General features: G+C 51.8%; 10 protein-coding genes across 12 annotated transcripts; 6 read left to right on the top strand and 4 right to left on the bottom strand.

The window, feature by feature from the left end:
* Nucleotides 1-34: 34 nt before the first annotated feature.
* LOC108090751 (uroporphyrinogen decarboxylase) lies at nt 35-1,519 on the top strand. 2 transcript variants are annotated; one of them, XM_017189583.2, is made up of 3 exons: nt 35-192; nt 331-1,074; nt 1,129-1,519. In XM_017189583.2, the coding sequence occupies exons 1-3, from the start codon at nt 178-180 to the stop codon at nt 1,438-1,440; spliced, it is 1,071 nt and encodes a 356-aa protein (XP_017045072.1). In that variant the 5' UTR covers nt 35-177; the 3' UTR covers nt 1,441-1,519. The 2 variants fall into 2 exon arrangements, with proteins under 2 accessions (XP_017045072.1, XP_043064233.1); XM_043208298.1 differs by lacking the exon at nt 35-192 and having other exon boundaries at nt 199-1,074.
* LOC108090752 (transmembrane protein 234 homolog) lies at nt 1,510-2,258 on the bottom strand. Its single transcript, XM_017189584.1, has 4 exons — nt 2,183-2,258; nt 2,052-2,090; nt 1,687-1,992; nt 1,510-1,628 (listed from the first exon to the last, which is right to left on the bottom strand). The coding sequence occupies exons 2-4, from the start codon at nt 2,065-2,067 to the stop codon at nt 1,522-1,524; spliced, it is 429 nt and encodes a 142-aa protein (XP_017045073.1). The 5' UTR covers nt 2,068-2,090; nt 2,183-2,258; the 3' UTR covers nt 1,510-1,521.
* A 62-nt stretch (nt 2,259-2,320) lies between these two features.
* Nucleotides 2,321-3,239, top strand: LOC108090761 (60S ribosomal protein L31). The gene is made up of 3 exons (XM_017189593.2): nt 2,321-2,410; nt 2,699-2,957; nt 3,023-3,239. The coding sequence occupies exons 2-3, from the start codon at nt 2,734-2,736 to the stop codon at nt 3,171-3,173; spliced, it is 375 nt and encodes a 124-aa protein (XP_017045082.1). The 5' UTR covers nt 2,321-2,410; nt 2,699-2,733; the 3' UTR covers nt 3,174-3,239.
* Nucleotides 3,200-14,927, bottom strand: LOC108090753. Its single transcript, XM_017189585.2, has 13 exons — nt 14,580-14,927; nt 12,633-13,486; nt 12,406-12,580; nt 12,186-12,352; nt 12,066-12,131; nt 11,271-12,005; nt 10,126-11,215; nt 9,684-10,066; nt 9,441-9,622; nt 8,186-8,954; nt 7,948-8,124; nt 3,623-4,037; nt 3,200-3,565 (listed from the first exon to the last, which is right to left on the bottom strand). The coding sequence occupies exons 1-10, from the start codon at nt 14,749-14,751 to the stop codon at nt 8,189-8,191; spliced, it is 4,590 nt and encodes a 1,529-aa protein (XP_017045074.2). The 5' UTR covers nt 14,752-14,927; the 3' UTR covers nt 3,200-3,565; nt 3,623-4,037; nt 7,948-8,124; nt 8,186-8,188.
* Nucleotides 4,601-5,713, top strand: LOC108090755 (putative N(4)-(beta-N-acetylglucosaminyl)-L-asparaginase GD10667). The gene is given in 2 exon segments (XM_043208301.1): nt 4,601-5,460; nt 5,463-5,713. Coding segments are annotated over 2 exon segments (990 nt in total). The 5' UTR covers nt 4,601-4,676; the 3' UTR covers nt 5,669-5,713.
* Nucleotides 6,017-7,952, top strand: LOC108090754. The gene is made up of 2 exons (XM_017189586.2): nt 6,017-6,481; nt 6,541-7,952. Exons 1-2 carry the CDS (start codon nt 6,210-6,212, stop codon nt 7,601-7,603), a joined length of 1,335 nt encoding a protein of 444 aa, XP_017045075.1. The 5' UTR covers nt 6,017-6,209; the 3' UTR covers nt 7,604-7,952.
* On the top strand, nt 9,095-20,703 carry LOC108090756. 2 transcript variants are annotated; one of them, XM_017189588.1, is made up of 4 exons: nt 9,095-9,208; nt 18,903-19,213; nt 19,281-19,647; nt 19,705-20,703. In XM_017189588.1, exons 2-4 carry the CDS (start codon nt 18,915-18,917, stop codon nt 19,969-19,971), a joined length of 933 nt encoding a protein of 310 aa, XP_017045077.1. In that variant the 5' UTR covers nt 9,095-9,208; nt 18,903-18,914; the 3' UTR covers nt 19,972-20,703. The 2 variants fall into 2 exon arrangements, with proteins under 2 accessions (XP_017045077.1, XP_017045078.1); XM_017189589.1 differs by lacking the exon at nt 9,095-9,208 and having other exon boundaries at nt 18,792-19,213.
* Nucleotides 9,106-14,571, top strand: LOC108090758 (RWD domain-containing protein 2B). Its single transcript, XM_017189591.1, has 2 exons — nt 9,106-9,208; nt 13,644-14,571. The coding sequence occupies exon 2, from the start codon at nt 13,646-13,648 to the stop codon at nt 14,516-14,518; it is 873 nt and encodes a 290-aa protein (XP_017045080.1). The 5' UTR covers nt 9,106-9,208; nt 13,644-13,645; the 3' UTR covers nt 14,519-14,571.
* Nucleotides 14,973-16,284, bottom strand: LOC108090647 (neuropeptide FF receptor 2). Its single transcript, XM_017189425.2, has 3 exons — nt 16,258-16,284; nt 15,576-16,205; nt 14,973-15,518 (listed from the first exon to the last, which is right to left on the bottom strand). Exons 1-3 carry the CDS (start codon nt 16,282-16,284, stop codon nt 14,973-14,975), a joined length of 1,203 nt encoding a protein of 400 aa, XP_017044914.1.
* LOC108090757 (alpha-tocopherol transfer protein) lies at nt 16,484-18,246 on the bottom strand. Its single transcript, XM_017189590.2, has 3 exons — nt 17,594-18,246; nt 17,162-17,534; nt 16,484-16,803 (listed from the first exon to the last, which is right to left on the bottom strand). Exons 1-3 carry the CDS (start codon nt 17,890-17,892, stop codon nt 16,549-16,551), a joined length of 927 nt encoding a protein of 308 aa, XP_017045079.1. The 5' UTR covers nt 17,893-18,246; the 3' UTR covers nt 16,484-16,548.
* Nucleotides 20,704-20,904: the final 201 nt, after the last annotated feature.

Raw genomic sequence — 20,904 nt, 5'->3', positions numbered from 1 at the left:
TAAACTGCGATTATTGCGATCCCCCATCACCAGGGGAAAACGTAAACAAAGTGCGGCATAACGCACACTCATGCAGGATTGCAGAATTCCATAATAAATTTCGTCAAATTAGGACGGAAAAGTCACTGCTAATAATTAGCGATCTTTAATCAAGTTACCCGGCAACCAAAAGTCAGAATGAAGGACGCCAAGGTGAGTTACCCGGCAAAGTGCAAGGGCGCCCACAGTTACATCATGTCTGTCGTTGGACTTCGGCTGATGTTCTGCAGCTGGCTCTTGCTGCACGTGGGAGCGGAACAGACCACCAATACTCGAAACCCGTATTTGCAGCCCTTTCCCGTGCTTAAGAACGACAACCTGCTGAGGGCCGCCCGAGGCGAGGTGGTGGATCGCGTGCCTGTGTGGGTGATGCGCCAGGCGGGCCGCTATTTGCCGGAGTTTCAGGAACTGCGCAAGCAGCACGACTTTTTCACCGTCTGCCGTACCCCGGAGCTGGCCTGCGAGGTGACCATGCAACCGCTGCGTCGTTTTGACCTGGACGCCTCTATTATCTTCTCGGACATCCTAGTCATTCCTCAGGCTCTTGGGCTTACTGTGGAGATGCACGCGGGCGTGGGTCCAGTTTTGCCGCAGCCGATAGTGGTGCCTGAGGACCTGAAGCGCCTTACTCCGGACGGAGCCCTGTCCCGGCTCGCCTACGTGGGCGACGCCATCACCATGATGCGGCACAAGCTGGAGGGACGAGTGCCCCTCATCGGCTTCACTGGCGCACCTTGGACGCTCATGGGCTACATGATCGAGGGCGGCGGCAGCAAGACCATGTCAAAGGCCAAGGCCTGGCTTAAGGACTATCCGGAGGACACGAAGCTTTTCCTCAACCTGCTGACCGACGCCATAGTGGACTATTTGGAAATGCAGGTGAAGGCTGGCGCCCAAATGCTGCAGATCTTCGAGTCCTCTGCGGAGCACCTCTCAAAGGAGGAGTTCCTGCAGTGGGGAGTGCCCTACCTGAAAAGGATACGCGATGAGTTGGTCGACCGTCTCACCAAGAGAGCGATTCCGGTGGTCCCCCTCGTAAGTCGGGCTAAAGCTTGCGGTAGTTTCTATTGAATTCGAGTACTTTTTTAGACGCTGTTCGCTAAAGGCGCTGGACACTCGCTGAAGGAGCAGAGCGAACTGGGCTACGACGTCATCGGATTGGACTGGACTGTGGATCCCGTAGAGGCGCGCAGTGTGGTGGGCCCGAACATTACGCTGCAGGGCAACTTAGATCCCATGGACATGTATCGCGACCCAGACGAGCTGCGCACCTTGACCACCGAGATGGTTCACAAGTTCGGCAAGTCGCGCTACATCGCCAATCTGGGGCACGGCATCACGCCCCAGACGCCGATTACAAGCATGGAGGTGCTCGTGGAGGCGGTGCACAAGGCTTTGTAAGCGCCAGCTCCTTTCAACTTATCGTTTACTATGCTTTTATCGAATGTAATAAAGACAATTGGCCTTGGGTTTAGGGTAAGATCATCGGAATGTTATATTTAGTCGGTCTTGCGACTGCTCTTGCAGGATCTTGTCATAGATCATCAGTATGCTGCCGCAACAGATGAGAAGTGTGCCTAAAATAACCTCTGAAAGAGAAGGAGAGTATGTAAAGTTTATATATTTGTGGGGTTTCGCTGGACTTACTCTTTCCAGGAAGTTTTTCGCCCAGGGCAAAACCGGTTATGGCTGTGAATGCGAAACTTAGGGAATTGGCCACCGGAACCGCCACCGTAATGCTGGCACTCTGAAGAGTCCACACATACAAAGCACTGCCGCACTGGTTGAGTCCAAAGGGTAGCCAGTAGCGCCAGCGGTTGCCGATTGTTCGGGCTTCCTGGATGAAGTTCCTCCACTTGGAGCCCGTGTCCTGAAGCGTCTCGATTCCCTGACTACCAAGGCGGATGAACGGATTGGTGATGCCCCACAGCATGCCCACGGCAAGAAGTTGTACTAGAAAGTATATAGTTCATTTATATTCTCGGCACAAGCAAATATTTTAATTTATTTACCAGCAATCCCCAGCATTGGTTTTGTTTATATCTGAACAGCTGTTTCGTAGTATCATAATAATTGGTAAATAAAGAAGGGGAACTCCGTTAATAATGTCTATGATAATAATCATAAAAATAGATTGCTATACATTTTATAAGCGCTTGATTATCTGGATAATTTTGATACATTTTTTCAAGGAATTCATATGGCTGCCTAAGCAGGATTTTAAAAAGAAGCAGTATGACCGTTGCACAAAACATCGATATCATAAGCAGTTATCGATATACCGATAGAGCCGGTTTACCCGCTCCACCTAGCTGCATCCACCTCTAACGCCTCTTCTTCTTTCTTTTTCGAGGCTTTCATTTCCGGAGAGGTTCGTAAATTCGGAATTTAAGTTTTTAATCGACAAAACTCGAGGATTTGGACGGAATAAATGCAATAAACATCATGATTTGCCAAATTGGCTTTTTATTTAAGAAACATTGAAGATTTTCACAGAATAGACTCCGAGTTATAAAGTGCACAATGTGTAAACCCGAAACCACGTGTAAATAATTCCCTGTGCATTAGTTCCTGTGCAATTTTTCGGAGGATGGATGTTTTCCGCATATATATTGTTATTGTTTTGCAAGTCTAGTATTAACGCTTTGTAACCTTGCAGGATATTGAATTGCACCGTTGCGGCCTAACAGCACAATGACCAAGACCAAGGGCGAGAAGATCAACAAATCGGCGATCAACGAGGTCGTGACCCGCGAGTGCACCATTCACTTGGCCAAGCGTGTCCACAACATTGGCTTCAAGAAGCGTGCGCCTCGCGCCATCAAGGAGATCCGCAAGTTTGCCGAGCGGGAGATGGGCACCACCGATGTGAGGATCGACACCCGTCTGAACAAGCACATCTGGTCCAAGGGTATCAGGTGCGTTAACCAGCTTAAACCTTTTGAAGAGCATCCTCTCTAACGGTCCCGCTAATCCCTTGCAGGTCCACTCCATTCCGCATCCGCGTGCGCCTTGCGCGTCGTCGCAACGACGATGAGGACTCTCCCAACAAGCTGTACACCTACGTGACCTATGTGCCGGTGTCCACGTTCAAGAAACTGCAGACCGAGAACGTCGAGTCCAGCGACGACTAAGCAGTGTAATTGAAGGCCCACGCAAAAACGGTTAATAAAAAGTAATTTTTATTAGGAAAAACGAAACAAAAGTGATCTAAAGAGTGTTAAATAGTGGCTGCACCAAGTAGACTGCTTTCCCCGTAGCCACGGAAAGCAGGCTGAGCTTTTGGTCGGGCAGCTGGAGCACCTGCAAGGCACGAGCCTCCGGCAGGACACTGTCTCCGAGAATTTGCTGGAATCCGGCTGCCCCGAGGTGCTGGTAGATGGTGAGCGGTTGGTTTTGCAGCACATTCGAAACACACAGGAGCAGGTCTTCCGACTCGGGCAGATACATGAATTTCATTTCGCGCGGCAGCTTTGAATCTGGGAGTCCTAGCACTTGTTCCAGATAAAATTCCCTGGTGTCGTGGCTGTGGAATGGATAGAACATTGTGAATCCAACGCTAAATCAGTTCCAAAGGATCTACCTGTAAATTCGGATCTCTGCTGCTGGCGATGAAGCCAGGAACGCCGTAAAACCGCTTGCCATGCCGGCTTTCCGTTCTATGTTGGCTATGTGTTCCACCTGCCCTCCCTGCAAGCTACTCACAAGCGAATAGTTGCCATATCTGAACCTCCAAAGCTCCACAGCTTTGGAAGTCGTCACCAAAATGGGCATGTCATCTGTGTTGGCGACTAACAGCAGCTGTTTTGCATTCCGTCCATCAACGACTGCTACCCTGCTGTGGTTTTGTTTATCCTGGCATTGGATTACTATCTGGTTTTCTTCTTTGATTCCTCCGCACTGCAACCTGAGCTCTCCGAACTCCATTTTTGTAGTGGACTCTGCGTCCTGAGTATATTTATCCATGAGTTGCTTAAGCTGTGGCAGTGCTGTCAAGCCTAAAACAACAAATTTTACATAAATTTAGTTTTGTGAGCTTGTGTATACACTTCCTTTAAATCATAGTTAGGGCAACGAATAAAAAAGCGGTTCTTTAAATGTACGCATTATTAATATAATTTCTTGAAAAACTAACTTCCTGAACTAAATTCGAAAAATGCATACATTTTTTCAGTGAATTTAGAAATCAGTATTTTCTATGAAGGAATTCATTTTTCAAAGTCAATGTAACATTTGTAAGACTGTTTAAAAAGGGTATTTGAAAACAACAGATAAGAAAACAACGGAGTGAGGTTAGGCCACAAAGCATTTAAAAGCAGATTTTATGCGCTTCACGGCAGTGTACCAGCATTGGTTGCAATAAAAACGACGTCTACTCCTAGTGCAATCATAATTAACAATGGAGAGGCGCTTCAAAGGATGCCTCTGGCTGCTTTTTTTACTTCCATGGCGACTGGCAGCCTGGCGGTGGCAACTTCACCGAAACCAACGTTGGCATCGGCGTTCGGGTGAGCAGCAATGGGTTTGCAAGCCTTTGTCGTTTAAATTCAACTTTCTGCAGCTCCAAGTCCACAAGTTCTGCTAGTGCTAATGCCCAGGCAGGTTCTGGTCTTCGGACGACGGGTCAGCTCCTACCAATGGTTATCAACACCTGGAACTTTACGGCCGCCAACGTACTGGCCTGGCGGATCCTCAAGCAGAGCAAGGGCGGCCTCCGCCAGACGCGGAACGCTGTCGTCGAGGGGTGCTCCAAGTGCGAGAAGCTGCAGTGCGACCGAACTGTGGGCTATGGCGGATCGCCAGACGAGTCGGGCGAAACCACACTAGACGCCATGGTCATGGACGGTGGCACATTGGACGTGGGCGCGGTGGCCGGGCTGCGGCGCATTAAGGACGCTATCAAGGTGGCCCGTCATGTCCTGGAACACACTCAGCATACCATGCTGGTGGGCGACGCAGCCTCTGCCTTCGCTAATGCCATGGGCTTCGAGTCCGAGTCACTGGTTACGCCGGAGTCAAAGGACATGTGGCAGCAGTGGACAGCGGAGAACTGTCAGCCGAACTTCTGGAGGAATGTGCATCCGGACCCGAAGGTCTCCTGCGGCCCCTACAAGCCGCGGCCCACGCCGCTGACTCGTTGGAAGGAGGATCGGGCCCGAAACGAGTACGAGATTGGGCGCAAGAACCACGACACCATTGGCATGATTGCCATCGATGTGGAGAGTAACATCCACGCGGGCACCTCTACCAACGGGGCGCGTCACAAAATCCCCGGCCGAGTGGGGGACTCCCCGATCCCGGGAGCTGGCGGCTATGCGGATAACGAGGTGGGAGCAGCAGTGGCCACGGGAGACGGGGACGTAATGATGCGCTTTCTGCCCTCGCTCCTTGCAGTGGAGGCCATGCGGGCGGGAAAGCCACCGGCCTCCGCCGGATTCTGAAGCACCACAAGGAATTTATGGGCGCCGTTATCGCAGTGGATCGGCTGGGAAACTATGCGGCCGCCTGCTACGGGTTGGAGGAGTTCCCTTTCATGGTCAGCAGTCCTGCAAGGCCGGATGAGCCCACGCGACTAGAAACGGTCAAGTGCATCCCGGGTCCAGAAAAAGTAAACGTAGTGTCGTTGTAAACAGATGCATTATTAAGAAGGGTTTCAATAAAATTTTAGTTTGAATTTGTCCCTAGTAAATTAGTGTTGGGTAGCGACAGAAATAAAAACTGATATGGCCACCCTGATGTTCTGGCTCTTGAAATATTGAAATTACTCAAAACACGAGTTTTATCATAACAACTTAATAAATATAATCAAATTCGTTTTTCAATAAAGTACTCTTCAACTATTCAGGTTAGCCTTCTGAGAGAGTACTGTATGTATATTTGATTGTCAATATTCTCCCATTTCAAATGACCCTTACGTTACAGTTCGATTGCATCTCGGTATATTCGCTAGACACGGTCACATTTTCCGCCAAATTACCGACGCCAAATACAGAAGAAGAAGAAGAGGAGAGGGAAGCAGAGAAACGCGAAAAAGCGGAGTGCAAAAACCAAGCGAAAAGGGCTCTGCAGCAAACTAGCTAATATTGTTTTTTGTGACTTGCGTTGTAAACAAAACAGCCTCCAAAATTAACAAGAACGCGCAACCAGCGGGCCGCAAGTCGCTGACCAAAATGACGATCCAACTGGACAAGATTCTGCAGGACATCGCCAAGGAGAAGGCTTTGCATCCAAACAATGGCGGCGCAAGCAAGCAAGAGCAAGAGGAAGCGTGGGCCAGGATTGGGCGCCTTAACAAGCTCTCAGTACACGAGTCACGCTCCATTTTCATCGTTCTGCAGAAGAAGTACGAGCAGGAAAAGCTCAAGGGAAACTCTGCGTGGAAACTCTTCGGTTTGATGCACCAGATTCATCAGGAGTCCAGGCCCTCTATCAAAGAGGAAGAGTAAGTAGTTGCTCTAGTGTGCAGGACCATAGAATAACCGGCTTTCCAATTCCCCGCAGCGATCAAGGGCCCCTGGACGAGGTGGAGGAATACGAGATGCTAGAGGTGCAGGAGCCGGAGGAAGACGACGACGTTCACCATGACGGGCAGCCGGCCAACTCCACCGGTTCGGCGTCCTCCGACGGTGAGAGTCCGACAAAGTCGCACAGCACGGGGTCGCCAGAAAAGGACGAGCGGGTGTACTCCAGGCCCAACGTGGACACACCCCGTCCTGCCTTTGAGGAGAAGAAGCTGCTCAACACACTGGCCAACAACACACCGCGCTCCACGACGAGCAACTCGTTGTCCGCCGCCGCAGCTGTACTCCAGAAGAAGGGCATCACCGTGAAGAAGGCGCCCGGTTCGTCAGCAGGGACTGCGCCGAAGTCCACATCTGGTCAGCAGCCACCAGCCAGTGGCCTGAGATCCGCTTCGTCGCGCACCACTATCCAGCTGCCAGAGTCCCTGAAGCGCAAACTCTCCGAAGAGTACACTGCCTCTCCGGGGCACAAAAAGCTGTTGAAGACCACGAGCCCAAAACAGACCGCTGCAGCTGCGGCCACCACTCCAGCAAGCTCTAACATACCAGAGGTCCAGCCATCCGCCGGAGTGGTGCACACAACCACTGCTCAGCTGATGCAGGTGAAGAAGGAGAGGGAGGACAACCAGACACCGCCGCCGGGCATCAATATCATCACCATTCCGCCGACCCAGCAGATCAACGGTGGCATCGGGGGAGGGCCCACTTCGTCGACGGCCGCCACCATTGCTTCCACGTCAGTGGCTTCCACGAATGGCTTCTCGCCGCACATCGAGGAGCTGGACTTTAAGAACGACATCATCTTCGACTCGAAAATTAACGCCGCATCCTCGAACACGCCCGAGATTATAAACTTGGGCAACTTCGACAACTCGCTGCCGCCGACCTTCTTCAAGAATCTTTGCAACTCGTCGCGACACGAGTCACTCGGCCTGTACGTGGCCAATGTGATGAACCGACTCTCTTCGCGCGCCTCCGCCAAGCTGGAGCTGGCCATCTTACGCGCCATCCTCGATGTGCAGTGCGACGAACTGGAGAAGTAGCCCGACTGATACTCGCAATTTGAATGATTACTCAGCTAAAATAGTAGACGAACTCGAAAGTAGATTTGGAGCCTGCCTAAGTCCCTTCTTGTATTAATTGTATTATTGTCTAACCCTCTGCGTTGCGTCGCTGCACTTCGTTTTTGCCCACTGTTCCCCTCGACATGGATCGTCGTAACTTTTCTGGACTTTTTTAAACTGGCACTGTGCACGCCAAAACGTGGGGTTTTAAATGAATTTTAGGGTTGAGATTTAACCGCGATCATGCCGGATTCGTGTGTCCCTAGCTTAAGTTCAAATTTGTCGAATGTATGTTCATATGCAAATAAATCTACATAACTTACTTGAATTACGACTGAACCGCTGTTTGTCCCTAGACCAAGTATAGGGAATTATTTCCTTGGATCCCTGCTCCCATATGGTTAGTACATCACCGCCTCCCGAGGAGATGATCTCTAGTTTTGAATCCTTATGAGGCAGCTCCTGCAGCAAGGCAAAGTATTTCAGCACCTTTGGTGGCTCTAGTGGGTGAGATCAAAGAATTAAGAAGAATGCCTATTTTTAATGTTTGATTTTACTTACGGGTTAATCTCTTTTTAAAGCATCCAAATTTTCCTGAAACTGTTTCCAAGCTTCAATGGTGTTCGTGTTAATGCCCCGTTTTCTTCTGTAGAATTTATCCACAGGTTCATTTACGTTCTCCACCTCATAGTGACCCACGGTTAATGGCTGGGTGAAAATAAGCTGGCTCTTGACGTGAAGATTAGGCCTGTTTTGGGCCTTGTTGGCCAATAACTCGTTCACTGGCAGACCATTGACTGTGTCCACCCAGAGATTCTTTACATTGTTGCTAAAGATTTGCCTGCGATTGGGCAGACTATTGTCCATAACCAGGGATCCCCGCACCTCCTGTTCCTTGTCCCGCAAGAGGAGATTATCCGGATGCCAAAGAACTCCATTGACAGTGCCACTTACGGAAAGATCGTTGTAGAGGTTTACATTTTCCAGGCGGGTGGTTCCAGAAATGCTGTGATTTCCATAGAGATAGGCGGCTTCGTTGATCCACTTGGCCACGGGAACCTCGGCCACTCGGCTTTCAGGTGAAACATGCAAGCGATTTATCGTGGCGTTGCTAACAATTTTCAGGCCATCAACAATCACGGGAGCATTACTGTCGTTGCCTTGGGGCGTTCTTACAATATCATCAACTAAATTCAACTGGTTTATAAGGACTTTATTCAAATCTCCGGAAACTGTGGCCTCTGTCAGCTCCCATTTTCCACTAATGTAGTGAACTCCGGAAGTTTTTAAGGTGTTGGCTACAAATTTATCAAAATCCAGCGAGACGTTGCTAAAATATATTTTTTATAATTTGAAATAAAAAAGTATCTCAAGTACAATTTTAAAATTTGGCTTAACGGTTATTTGTCGATAGACGATAGCGAACGATTTACGGATAGAAGCTTCTACCATCGCTAACGAAGAGGCGTTTGGGATTCCATCGAAAGCGTTTTTGTTGTTTCAAAACACAATCGTCTCTCTGCCGAAACTGCCCGACCGTAAAAAGTGCATTTAACCAAACCCAATCAGCGACCAATTGACGAGGTAATTAAGCACACCTGCAGGTGTTTTTAACAAGTGCTACCCAAGCCTCGCGCGCAAACTGTAAACGTGTACAGAAATTTCACCTGGCAAAACGGAATGCACAGCTGACTTGTGCAGGTGCAGTGACTCTAAAACTGTTAGCGCGTAAACAATTGCGAAAGTGAAACGTGATACCCAATAAACCCCTTTCGATTACCCTTTGCCCCGCGATCACTTGGCCAATTTCGCTCACCTGGCGCTCCACTCCACAAGTGCGTCATAGCTGCCACGTCGTAGTTCCACGTTGTTGGCTGCTGGAGGCTGGGCGAACGTGACGTCATGCAGGAAACGCAGGGGAGTTTTCATTCGGTTGCTGCGCGTCTTGCTGAAATAGTTTTGCCTGATGTGTTCTACGTGAAGCCCATTAAGAGTTCCCTGTGATAAAATGGTTCAGTAAAGACGCAATGGGCTTCTGTTGTGTTTTTTTTTCGCCCACCTGGAACTCCAACAGGCCTTCAACGTCCCCGGAATCAAGTTTCAATCCCCGTAGCTCAATCTGCTCGTTGTCTAGCCAAACCTCATCTAGCAGCTTGCTCAAATTATAACCATTTAGCTGGTGATACGAAGGCGCCCCGTCAAACTTTACATTTTCCGCCATAAATGTGTGCTGAGGTTTTCCATTTAAATACTCGTCCAACGCATCCAGAGGGTAACCATTAAGGTTGGTAATGTTGCAGAAGTCAGCTGCCTCCAAGTTACCGTCTATGCTAACTGGGGCAGAGAGATAGCCTCCACCGTCGTGGTAAATCATATCCTCCGGCACTCGGAGGCCATTTATTTTACCCAACTGGAGCTCCGATTGCAACACAATGGGATTCTCTGAGAAGCAAAGTAAGCGATAGCCTCCTTCTAATACAAAAGGATCTCCTGATACTCACCAAATCGCACTGCTTGCAGGTGCTCCGGTGTATTGAGTCTGTAGCTACGGCTAACAAGATCCTCCAGGGAGTGGTTGTTCAGCTTTCCATCCAGCCACATGCCCTGATCACTGACCAGCGAAGAAAGCTTTTGCGGAGCAGTGAATGTCTGGTCTCCTTCGGATTCTAGCCAACAGCGACCGAATTGGTGGGCTGAAATTCCGTTTAGGGAGTTTTCAAAGCTAAGCGAACTTATGTTCACCTCATGGTCGAAGCTAAAATCGCCCACATATTTGATGTTGCCCGCCAGTTGCTGCAATTGATGTTCCACTTGGGCCACGTTCACTTGGTTAATGTTTCCGCTGACCCACAGATTCTGGGCATATAGTGTTCCCTTAAAGTCGGGTGGCAGGTGCCAGCTGTCTAGGGATTGGCTACCATATGCGTAGATGGAGGACAGGGGCTGGCCAAAAAGGAGGCCATTCAAGTGCAGGTCTTCCACGCTCACCTCCCCAGCATCCAAGTGCTTAACATAGAGCGTTCCATTTGATTTCTGATCCTGGTCAACTTGTAGGTAGTCCTCCACCCCGTAGCCGTTCAACAGCACCAGGGATGAGTTCACTGACTCCACTTCCAAACCCTGCAGTTCAATTGAAGTCGAAATGGTTTGGTTGCCGCTCTTGGTTAACAGCATTTCCGGGAGTCTCTCCGTATCGATACCGTTTAGCCACTTCACCTCACCGAAGCCATCCACGATTTCCAGACCCTGGGGAAAGATCTTCTTTGCCTGCACCAACTGCACCTCATCCACGTTCAGTTTAACCAGGTTTTGCAGGTCTTGGGTATTCAGGAAGCTCAGTTCTGTGTTGTTAGCCGACAGGGGTTGCAAAAAGTTCAGATTCACATTATCCAGCGGTTGGTCAACCCGCAGGCCTCGACTGAATACATCTGCTGCTGATCTCTGAGTGGCCTGATCCACTAAATCGCTCATTTGCAGCAGCCGTCCTATGGTTACATCGCCGTCTATAACAAAATCCCCACTCAGTTGTACGGATTTGTGGGTCACCTTTGCCGGCGACATTGCCCTCAATTCGGCGCCCATCATTTGTCCCTGAAAAGACCGTAGTCGATACGAAAGTTGGCCAAGCACTATCTGAGATACCCACCGCAATGGTAATCGGTTCCAGGACGCGGACATTCTCAAATCGCTTGGGACCCTCGATGACCTGAGTGTAATTCGCCTCCTTGAGCAGCGCATCGAAGCGCTGGCGATCGACGTGGATGTGGTTCAGCCGCTGGTTGATGAGCAGACGGTTCACCTGGACAGGCTGCGCGAACTGGACGTCCTGCTGGACAATAAAGTCGCCGCCATCCACCGGGATAAGCTGACTCAGCGGCCGGTCGTTGACCTCGTTGCTGTTGACCTGCACAGCCTCGGCCTGCAGGCGTTCGAGGTCTGCGGGTGCCTTTATGAACTGCACTTCCTCTCCGCTGCGCTTCAAGGTCTGCTCCATGAGATCTGTCCACTTGATGCCGTTGATCTTGCCCTCCAGCGTCAGGTTCTTTACTATCAGCTTCTCCAGGCGCGGTCTTTTTTGCTTCCTTGCGGGCTCACTGTACTCCTCGCTCACTAAAACTTTGCTGGCACTAATGGACTCAAAAACAGGGGTCTTCGTATTAACTCCGTTGATACGATCTGCTCGGACGGTCTCGTGCACCACCAGGGTGTCCACCGTGACCACCTCGAAGTCTAGTTCCTCAGTTGGCTTGTCAGCGGATCTCTTGGCGGGATGACTGGTGCTTGCTTCGATTGCTTTGCGTTCGAGCACATCTAAGGCCTGCGTAATTAGCTCAAGAGCCTTCCAGTAGTTCGGAGTCAGATTCATCTGGCGGTCTACAAACTTTATAGGGATAATTACCTCGCTGGTATCAATCTATCTTATTTCAGTGAGCAGCCTTACCGATTCGGTGTTTACTTCGTTTATGACTGACCACTGCAGTTTCTCCTCGCGTTTCCTCAGTTTTTCCTATTTTAAAATGCGATGTACGTGTTACGGAATCTTGAAGTTCAGTTGACTTACCTGCAGTCTTCTAAACAGCTGATCCACATTCACCTGCTCCAGACGCTTTATTTGCTCTCGAGCCCAGTCAATGATTTGCTGGCGGAGGATGTTGGCATGCTCATCCTGTTTGTAGAGCGGCTGAAAGATGTTCGTCTCGTTGGCAGCCATGTTCTCGTTGGCAATTACTGAAAAGGCGAAACTCGGTTGTGTTACGTCTCAACTCCGAATGATTGCCTACCCAAATAGCTGTGACCCCCCTCCTCATAGCTCCTCATCCTGGCCACTCCACGGCTGAATGCCCCTTCGGTGAACTGCACCTTGGACTCCTCGAACCTCCAGTCGTTGAGGTTGTAGATCTGGACGTCCTGCTTGTTGCAGGCCACCAGCAACAGGAACTTCTCGGAGATGGAGTGCTAAAGGACTGGGAATTATGGGAATGTCTTCAGTATTTAATGCGCAAGTCACCTCAACCGGCAAGAGTCGTTCCAGGGCGTAGAAACTTAACTGCTGGTAGGGCACGAACTGGCCCTTTTCGAAAACGTAGATCACGGTGTCGGCCTCGCCCGCTTCGGAGCTTGATCCGCCAACTGTGTTTCCCAGGACGAGGAAGTGCCGCCGGCTGACCTCGTTCACCGGCAGACTGAAGTACTTGACGTCCACGGCTCCGTTGCTGCGCAGTTGCTGGAAAAGGCGGAACCTTTGGGCCGCGGCATCCCACCTAAAGATCTCCGAGCGGGTGGAAGTGCGGCCCTGGGCGTCCGCGTAGTTGGCCACGGCCACGTAGTCGGTATAGTCGATGCCGAAGGCCTCCAATCGCCGAGCGTTGCTGCAGGGAATCGCTCCCAGCCGCCGGAAACTGGAGCCCGTCCACTTGAAGTAGGGGCACTTGGCTTCCGCGTCGAAGGCCTGCAGAAGGGTCAGCTCCTGGCTGCTGATCCGCAGGTACATTCCCCGCAGCCGTGTTCCCGAGAAGTACTGCACCGTGCGAATCCCCGTCTCCGGGGAGAGCTCGTAGATGGGCGATCCTTCTCGAGCCTGGCCTACGGGCTCGGACAGGTTGTAACTCACCGCCACATAGCCTCTTCCAGCGAAGGCCAGGCAGTCCAGAGCCACCGCCTTGGGTGCGGCCAGATGCACGAGCAGCTGGTAATCCTGCTCCGCTGCACGCCAGGCATACACTGCAAGGTGACGCAGGCCGTCCGCGTTCTTGTGCAAGGCGGTGGCGTACTTGACCGTCGGCAACTGGAGGATGCAGATGTCCAGGGGGAAGGGCACTGGCACGGAGGCCACCCGCGTCAGTCCGTCGAAGCTAAAGCTAGCTGGGAGTGGCACAGAGATTAACATTCTCCAATTATTATTCAATTCGCTAAGATAACCCGCCAGCCATTTGCATTTTGACCTTCATCTATAGGATAGGATCGTAAGCAAAGCGCCGCCGCTGACTAAACCAAACAATTCTCTCTACCTCTCCGTCAGCCATGGCCGCGGAGGAGCTGATCACCTACCGCCGCTGCATCGGCCAGCAGCTGGAGGAGCTCGAGCTGCTGAGCTCCATTTACTGCGCACCCGGAGAGCTGCAGATGCTCGATGCCGGGGTCGTGGCCGACTTCAGTGAGTTCCTCGCGGCGGACGAGGGTCGGCCCGCTGCCGATCTGCTCTCGCACCTGGAGTACGTGGTCAAGTTGAGCCTGCCCGCCCAGCAGAGCGTGGAGGTCCGAGTGGAGCTGCCGCACCTCTATCCGCTTTTGGAGTGGGCACGGGTCAGCGTGCATACTCCTCTGCTGGGAAAATCCAGGGAGCAGCGCCTGAAGAGCGACTTGGAGCAGTTCCAGAGCGAAAGGCGGCAGGAGGACGCCGAGCCGTACATCTTCCAGCTGCTGAGCTGGCTGCAGGAGCACATCGAGGACCTCTTGCAGCGCCCCGCCTCCGAGTTTGTGGTGCAGCCCGCAGAACCACAAGATCCCCCGCAGAACCACAAGACGCCCTCCCACCTGGAGCGGATGTGGATTTACTCCCACCACATCAAGTCCACCGCCAAGCGGCAGGAGCTCGTGCGCCAGGCCCGCCAGCTGCAGCTCACTGGCTTCAGCAGACCCGGCAAACCAGGCATCATATGTGTCGAAGGGGAGTCCGAGAATGTCCAGGAGTTCTGGCGCACCATCAAGGCGCTTCGGTGGCAGAAGATCAGCGTGGTGAGAACGGAACCGCGGCAGCGCAAGCGCGGATTCGAGGACTTCAGCGAGCAGCTCTTCAACGCCGAGGAGGGAGTGATGAACATGGGCCAGTTCATCCGGTTCCTCGAGAGCCACGGCTTTGGCTACATGAAGTCTGAATTGTTTGGTTTAGCCTGAGCGGTTTGGCCGTCGAAATTCTAATTGTAAATAAAGTTTGTTATGCGAGTTAACTTAGAACCTTGGTCGAAAAACTGAGGAACATCCGCCGCCCGCTTGTGCGGAATAGATTCCTGATCCGAATTGAACAAGTGTGTGGGGTAGGATTCCTGGAAGGTCACTTCCAAACTCCGACCCGGGGCAAACAAACCCAAGAGGGTCAATACAAACAGAACGCGACACATTTGACACATATAATTAGCTATTTTTAAATGCTGCTAAACGAAACACAAGCCGTGCCACGTGCACTAATTGGTTTTTACTATCGAGCGAAGATTTTTGAACGGTTCCTAAAGCTCTGATTAATAATCATGCTCAGCTGTTTTGATTTCCCATACGATAGTGGGTATATTAGAACATATACATAGGTACTTAAGTGGGTTATATAGTTATGTTTGTTCATATACGATTTCCTTCATATAAACCCTTCTGCCTCGATTTCCGAAACAAGTTGCTCTGCCCGATCATCTCGAGCTCTCTCGGTTGACTTGGCCGTTGGCTCCCCTGTGGATAAAGTCTTGCCAACGTCCTCCCCAACGTTTCCTGGCCGCTCCGGCTCTTCTGCCTTCGGCTGTCCCTTCTTCATAAAGGCACAGTAGCAGCAGTGACTCGGTGTCTTGGATTCCTTCGTCATCTTGGCTGCGTTTCTGCACCGTTGAACCCAGGAGATTTGGTAGTAGGCCCTTCGGAAGTTCTCGTTGTTGAATCCGTAGATGAGCGGGTTGACGGCGGCGTTGAGGAACATGAGGTACTGCGAGATGTACCAGAAGAGTTGCATTCCGCTGCTGACGGAGACGTCCTCGTCGAAGTACTTCTCCCGCAGGACCACCAGGATGGTGAAGGGCAGCCGGAGAACGGCGAAAACCACGACCACGATGAACAGGGTCTTGGCCACGCAGCGCTTGTAGCTGACTGACAGGGGATTCTCGCGACTCAGGACCCGTTTCTCGTACCGATCGAGCTGCATATGAACTGCTTTATTACGAAGGAACCCCACGAACTCACGAACTCTGCTCACCTTGTAAAAAATGCCAGCGTAGCAGATGAGCATGATGCCCAGCGGCAGCCACACCAGAATGGTGATCAGCACATACCAGTACTTGGGCAGCACCACGGTGTTCTCCTTGCAGTACCGCTCCGTGAAGTTCTTCCACACGCGCACCCTATAGACCCGGTAGAGGGCCAGGGGAGAGGCCAGCAGGATGCCCAGCACCCAGGTGCAGACCACCACCACCTGGGCTCCGCGCACCGTCAGCCGCGTCTCCCGCGGCAGCACGATGGCCGTGAGGCGGTCGTAGCTGACCACCGAGAGGTTGAGCACGGCGGCGATGAGGAACACCACCACCAGGAAGCCCTCCAGCTTGCAGCCCACGCAGCCCAGCTGGTAGTTCTGGTAGAAGTCGTTCACCATGAACATGGCCGGGCAGATGGCCAGCGTCAGCAGGTCCGCCACGGCCATGTTGGCGATGATCAGGTTGGTGGGCGAGCGCAGGGAGCGGTTGGCGGCTATCAGGTAGACCATGGTGAAGTTCCCGTACAGCCCGAAGGCAATCAGCGGCAGGAAGGTGCAGATCTTCCAGGTGATCTCCCCGTCGGACTTGTGCAGCCAGATGCGCTCCGCGGGGAAGTCCCACTTGCTGAAATCGAACTAAGCAGACAGACTTTACTTCTCCGCTGCTGGAGGCTTGGCTGCTACGCACTTCGTCGCTGCTCGAGAACGAGGACATCCCGTGGACTTCCTGCTTGGCCGCCTTCCGCTGAGGAACTGGCTCGCGTGCAGCCCATTAACATGGCCCAAAACTGATCCCACATAAGTCCGCTGGCTGATTGACAAAGCCATTAGCAAGTGTCACAGATAGTGCCCGCTAAGAGCTAATGGCTCTGCGATCCAGCCATATGTCGCTCCAAAAGTCAAGTAACGCTTCGTTCAGGATTGCAGATGCTGCCTTTAATTTCGAAAAACTCTTGTTTGCAGTCAGAGAGTTCTGACTTCAATCGATGTCCAGCTTGCGGAAGGACCCCTCCACGCCGAAAATGGAGTCGGCACTGACCCGCTTCCCCGGTCGCAGCTGCTCGTCCACTCCGAACCGGGAGTCCTCCGCGAAGTAGCTCTTGTAGGCCAGCAGCTGCTGCTCCGCCTCCGCCTGGATGTCGGCTATGCGTCCGTTGCTGCCGCCATACTCCTCCGGCAGGTATTCGCGGGGTATCACCTCGTTCAGCTGGTCCAGGTTCTTGTACACGTGAAACTGCGGAGGGAGAAGATCATGAGTTGGGGATTGTGTTGCTATCTGGTGATATATCTTCCCGCGCTTCGCCCTGCCTGCAAAATGTGCTGATATATGTTTCTCTGGGCCTCGGGCTAGCGCCTCGAAGATAAGGGAACATGTGCGTGGTCAACTGACCTTAGGCAATGCCCAAGCGTCGCTCGAAAGTTAATTGCTGTGATTTGTGAAATATTAATTAACAGTTCAAGGGTGAGCGCTCCAACGCTTATCAGCGCCTGCCAGACTGCCTGATAATCCCCGTGAAGTGTCCGATAAGCGGCGAAACTAAATTAGCACAAGTGGCTTCAACTAGTCGGCTGCTCGCCGGGTGGTTACTCACCCGCTGCTGGAGCTTGCTGGGCATGAGGCTCTTGGCCAGGTTGAGCAGCGCCACTCCCTCCTTGGGGCAGTTGATCAGGTGGACGCCCTTCAGGCGGGTGGGCTGCGCCTTTTCGGCGAAAATGCCCATCTTCTTGATGAGCGTGAAGTCCAGCTGGGCCAGGAAGCTGAGGCTCATCTTGCCCATGTCGATGATCTCGACGTAGCCGCTGACGTTGCTGTTGTCGTCCTCGCGGATGGCCTGCTCCGAGACCATCGTCTGGTAGCGGAAGAGGTCCAACAGCTTGAACTGCTTCGGGTCGAACTTCTCGTAGTTTGTGAGCTGCAGCCGGGGGCCACCGGGTCCCCAGGGCTTTGGCAGTCGGACATAAGTTCTGGAAGGGAATTTCGGCTCGGGTTATATCCCCAATTCGCGCATCCGAGCTCCACTCACCCCGTGCGGCAGAGGGCCAGGCTCCTTTCGTCCACCAATCGGCTGCCGAAGAGCTCCGGCATGAGCGTTTTGATGGTGTAGAAGTGGTCCAGCTTGGACTTGGTCTTCTCCAGGCTGAACTTGCAGCCGCGCAGGAAGCCGACGAGGAACTGGTCGTCCTGCCGGGCCCTCAGATGCGGCTGCTTGGCCAGCCAGTCCCGCAGAGCCGCCAGGTCGGCGGGCAGGCGGTCCTCCACCTCGTTCAGCTCCTTCTCCGCTATCTGGCGGAGTTCGGCGCTCAGGGGACGCAGATCGGCCATTTCTGGGAAGTCGCTTGCTTCGTGGCAGCTGGATGGCTACTAAACGCCGCCTAATCGCACGCCAGTCGAAATCTCCGGCCGAAACGTAGCCGTCAAGAGCTAATCTACTGCCTTTATGGCTACTCACTCGGCTGATAGCCACTCCGCCATTCGCGCCGCTCCCTTGGCCAAACTTCCCGTTCGATCCAACCCGAATCGGGCTGCGGTACAGATTAGATAGCACCTGCATCGGTATCGCGGCGAATTTTGTGCAGCTGCCGGGGAAACTGTATCCAGAGTCCGGAGATCGAACCACGCAGGCGATATCTTATCGCACAGTTGGCTGGAATTACCAAATTATGGCTATTAAGAGCTGATGCCTTTTCAAGTGGTCTGGTGCTATTTTGAGAGAAAAGATTTTTATGCGTACACTTGTAGCCAGTGCTTAGGGACTTACGAGTGGTGGAGCGGTCCCGTTCAGATGACCTCAAGAACCAATAGCTAATACTCTTTTGAACATCGAAAACCATTCAGATCGTAGCCACATGGGCTATAGGTGAAAAATGAAAATAATTCGAAGCTGAAACCAAAAGTTAAATATATTTTATAAGCTGGTTACACAAGTTCCTCCTTAGTTAATTAACTGTAATTGAATAATGATTTAATTTACAAACAATATGACAATTTGAGGCAGAGCTAGTCGCTGTAGAGAAGTTATCATATCTCCCAAACATGGCTGTTTGTGTTTGCCCTATCGGTCACTGATATCGCGTAATCAGGCGCCGCAATTCGCTTGTCACTGTGAGCTTGTTTTTCGGGTGCCTTTGCCCCAGTGTGCCCGCCGTCCCGCTCCGCTCCGCTCCGATACCAATGCCAATCGGCACCCCAACCCATTCCGGGCCAGTCCAGGCAGGCGGGCAGCGTCGCTTCGATTAGTCGTGTTCGCACCTGGCCACAGCACACACACCGCAGAACCCTTCAACCTTTGGCTTCGAAGCTCAAAATTAAGGCGTGACTCCATCCTCCTGCAGATCCCCGTGACCATGGCCAAGATACGACCCCTGGTGCCGGAGCTGGCCGAGGTGGCAAGGACGACGCTCGGCGAGGACTCCTCCGAGGTGGTCGCCAAGATCGAGGCCCTGCGCACCTGGATCAACGAGCAGAACTACCTGGAGGCGCGGACCGACGACCAGTTCCTGGTGGCCTTCCTGCGCTTCTGCCACTGGGACGTGGACGTGGCCAAGAAGCGGGTGCTCTTCTACTACACCTACAAGACAAAGGAGCGCGAGCTGCTCAAGAGCCGCCTGGTGGACGACAAGCTGCTCGAACTGGCTCGCTCCGGGTGAGTTCGGGGGTTCCCCCATATCTGACATCTGAGAGCGCGCACTCTAATCGACTTTCCACCGCAGTATCTTCGCCACATTGCCCAACCCCATCGGCCCCGGAGGGCCGCGCATCCACTTCACACGCATGGGTCACATCGAGCCTTCCAAGCACAGCGTCAGCGACATATTCAGGTTCCACGCCTTCCGCGCCGAGATCGAGCTCAACACGGACGACAACTGGAACGTGGCCGGCGTGGTGGAGATCATCGACTTCACCAAGATCCCCTACTCCCTGCTGCTGCAGTTCGACCCGGGCATGTTCAAGCGGATGAACGCGTTCCTAGAGCACGGCATCCCGACGAACCTGGTGGCCACCCACATCGTGAACGCCTCCAGGGAGACCCAGTTCGTGCTGGGGCTGGTCCGGAATGTCATGAAGCAGAAGGAGCTGGTGAGTCCGAAGGGGTTGGCCTCTTATGTTCCAGCAGTAACTCCTTCCCTCCTGCAGCTGCACATCCACTCCAACATCGAGTCCCTGCAGAAGGCGATCGGCAAGGAGTACCTGCCCGTGGAGATGGGCGGCGAGAACGGTGCCCTGGCGGATGCGATGGCGCGCTACGAGACGCAGCTCAACAGCTTCGCCGAGTACTTCAAGGAAGACGAGCGGTACGGCGTCGACGAGAAGCTGCGGGCGGCCAGCGAGAAGGAGCAGGCCGCTCCGCTGGTGCCCAGCGTTCCGAGCGACGGAACCTTCCGGAAGCTGAACTTCGATTGAGGCGCTGGCCGGCAGCTAGTTGTATATTCTGAAGCACTTCCTATATGAACGCCCTCTGAGCACACAGCCCGGTCCACAAACATATATACACTCTGGAATGTATAGACACTACAGCGCTATCGCGATCCTTGGTCATAGCAGAACCTGATATTTTATAAATGCAACCACAAAAAACATCGAAACTAAAAGCAAATTGAACAATATGATAAACAAGTGCACACTAAAACCAATAAGAAGAAAATGGAACGCCATCAAATGGCATAAAAACCTCACATTATTTTCGATTTTAATTTATTGTTGTCCTTATCAACGCAAACGCACATACTTAAACACATTCTAACGTCCGGTCGCGAGGGAAACTATGTATGTCCATATGTATATTTATGTACATACATATATACCCGCACGATTCATCCTACCATGATCCCAAAATGCATTTTTATGATGAAATCCTAAACGTCTTCTACTTGCGTGCTAAGTTGTTGTTGGCTTTTATTTTATACATACGGTACATGAATATATATATATTTTCGATAATTTTTTTCCGTTGGTTAAGTGTCGTTTCTACTAATTTTTGATACTAGTTTACACATATACATGCATCTATATTTATGGATAATACATACATAGTTATATGACTACAGTTAAAAGTGACAATGTATTGTAGACCCCATGTTGAGTGCGTTAATAAATAAAGCGAATTTGTTTAAATGTCGGTACAATTATAACTTACACACCCAGATGTATTACTTCGGGGTTCATTTCTAAATGCTAGGGGTAATATACTTTATCTGGGCTAGATAAACGCGTCCGATGTCTGTCTGACGTATCTGTGTGTTTGATTTTACTAAGACTTGTAACTGATAAGTGATATAAGTAGCAAAAGGGGAGTGCCAAATACAAGGCTAAACAGTGGGTTTGATTGATTGAGAA

This window comes from Drosophila ficusphila, unplaced genomic scaffold (genome assembly GCF_018152265.1).
Source record: "Drosophila ficusphila isolate 14025-0441.05 unplaced genomic scaffold, ASM1815226v1 contig_414, whole genome shotgun sequence".
Lineage (NCBI taxonomy): Eukaryota > Metazoa > Arthropoda > Insecta > Diptera > Drosophilidae > Drosophila > Drosophila ficusphila.
Note: the sequence above shows the minus strand (reverse complement) of the source record. Positions and strands in the feature narration are given on the sequence as shown.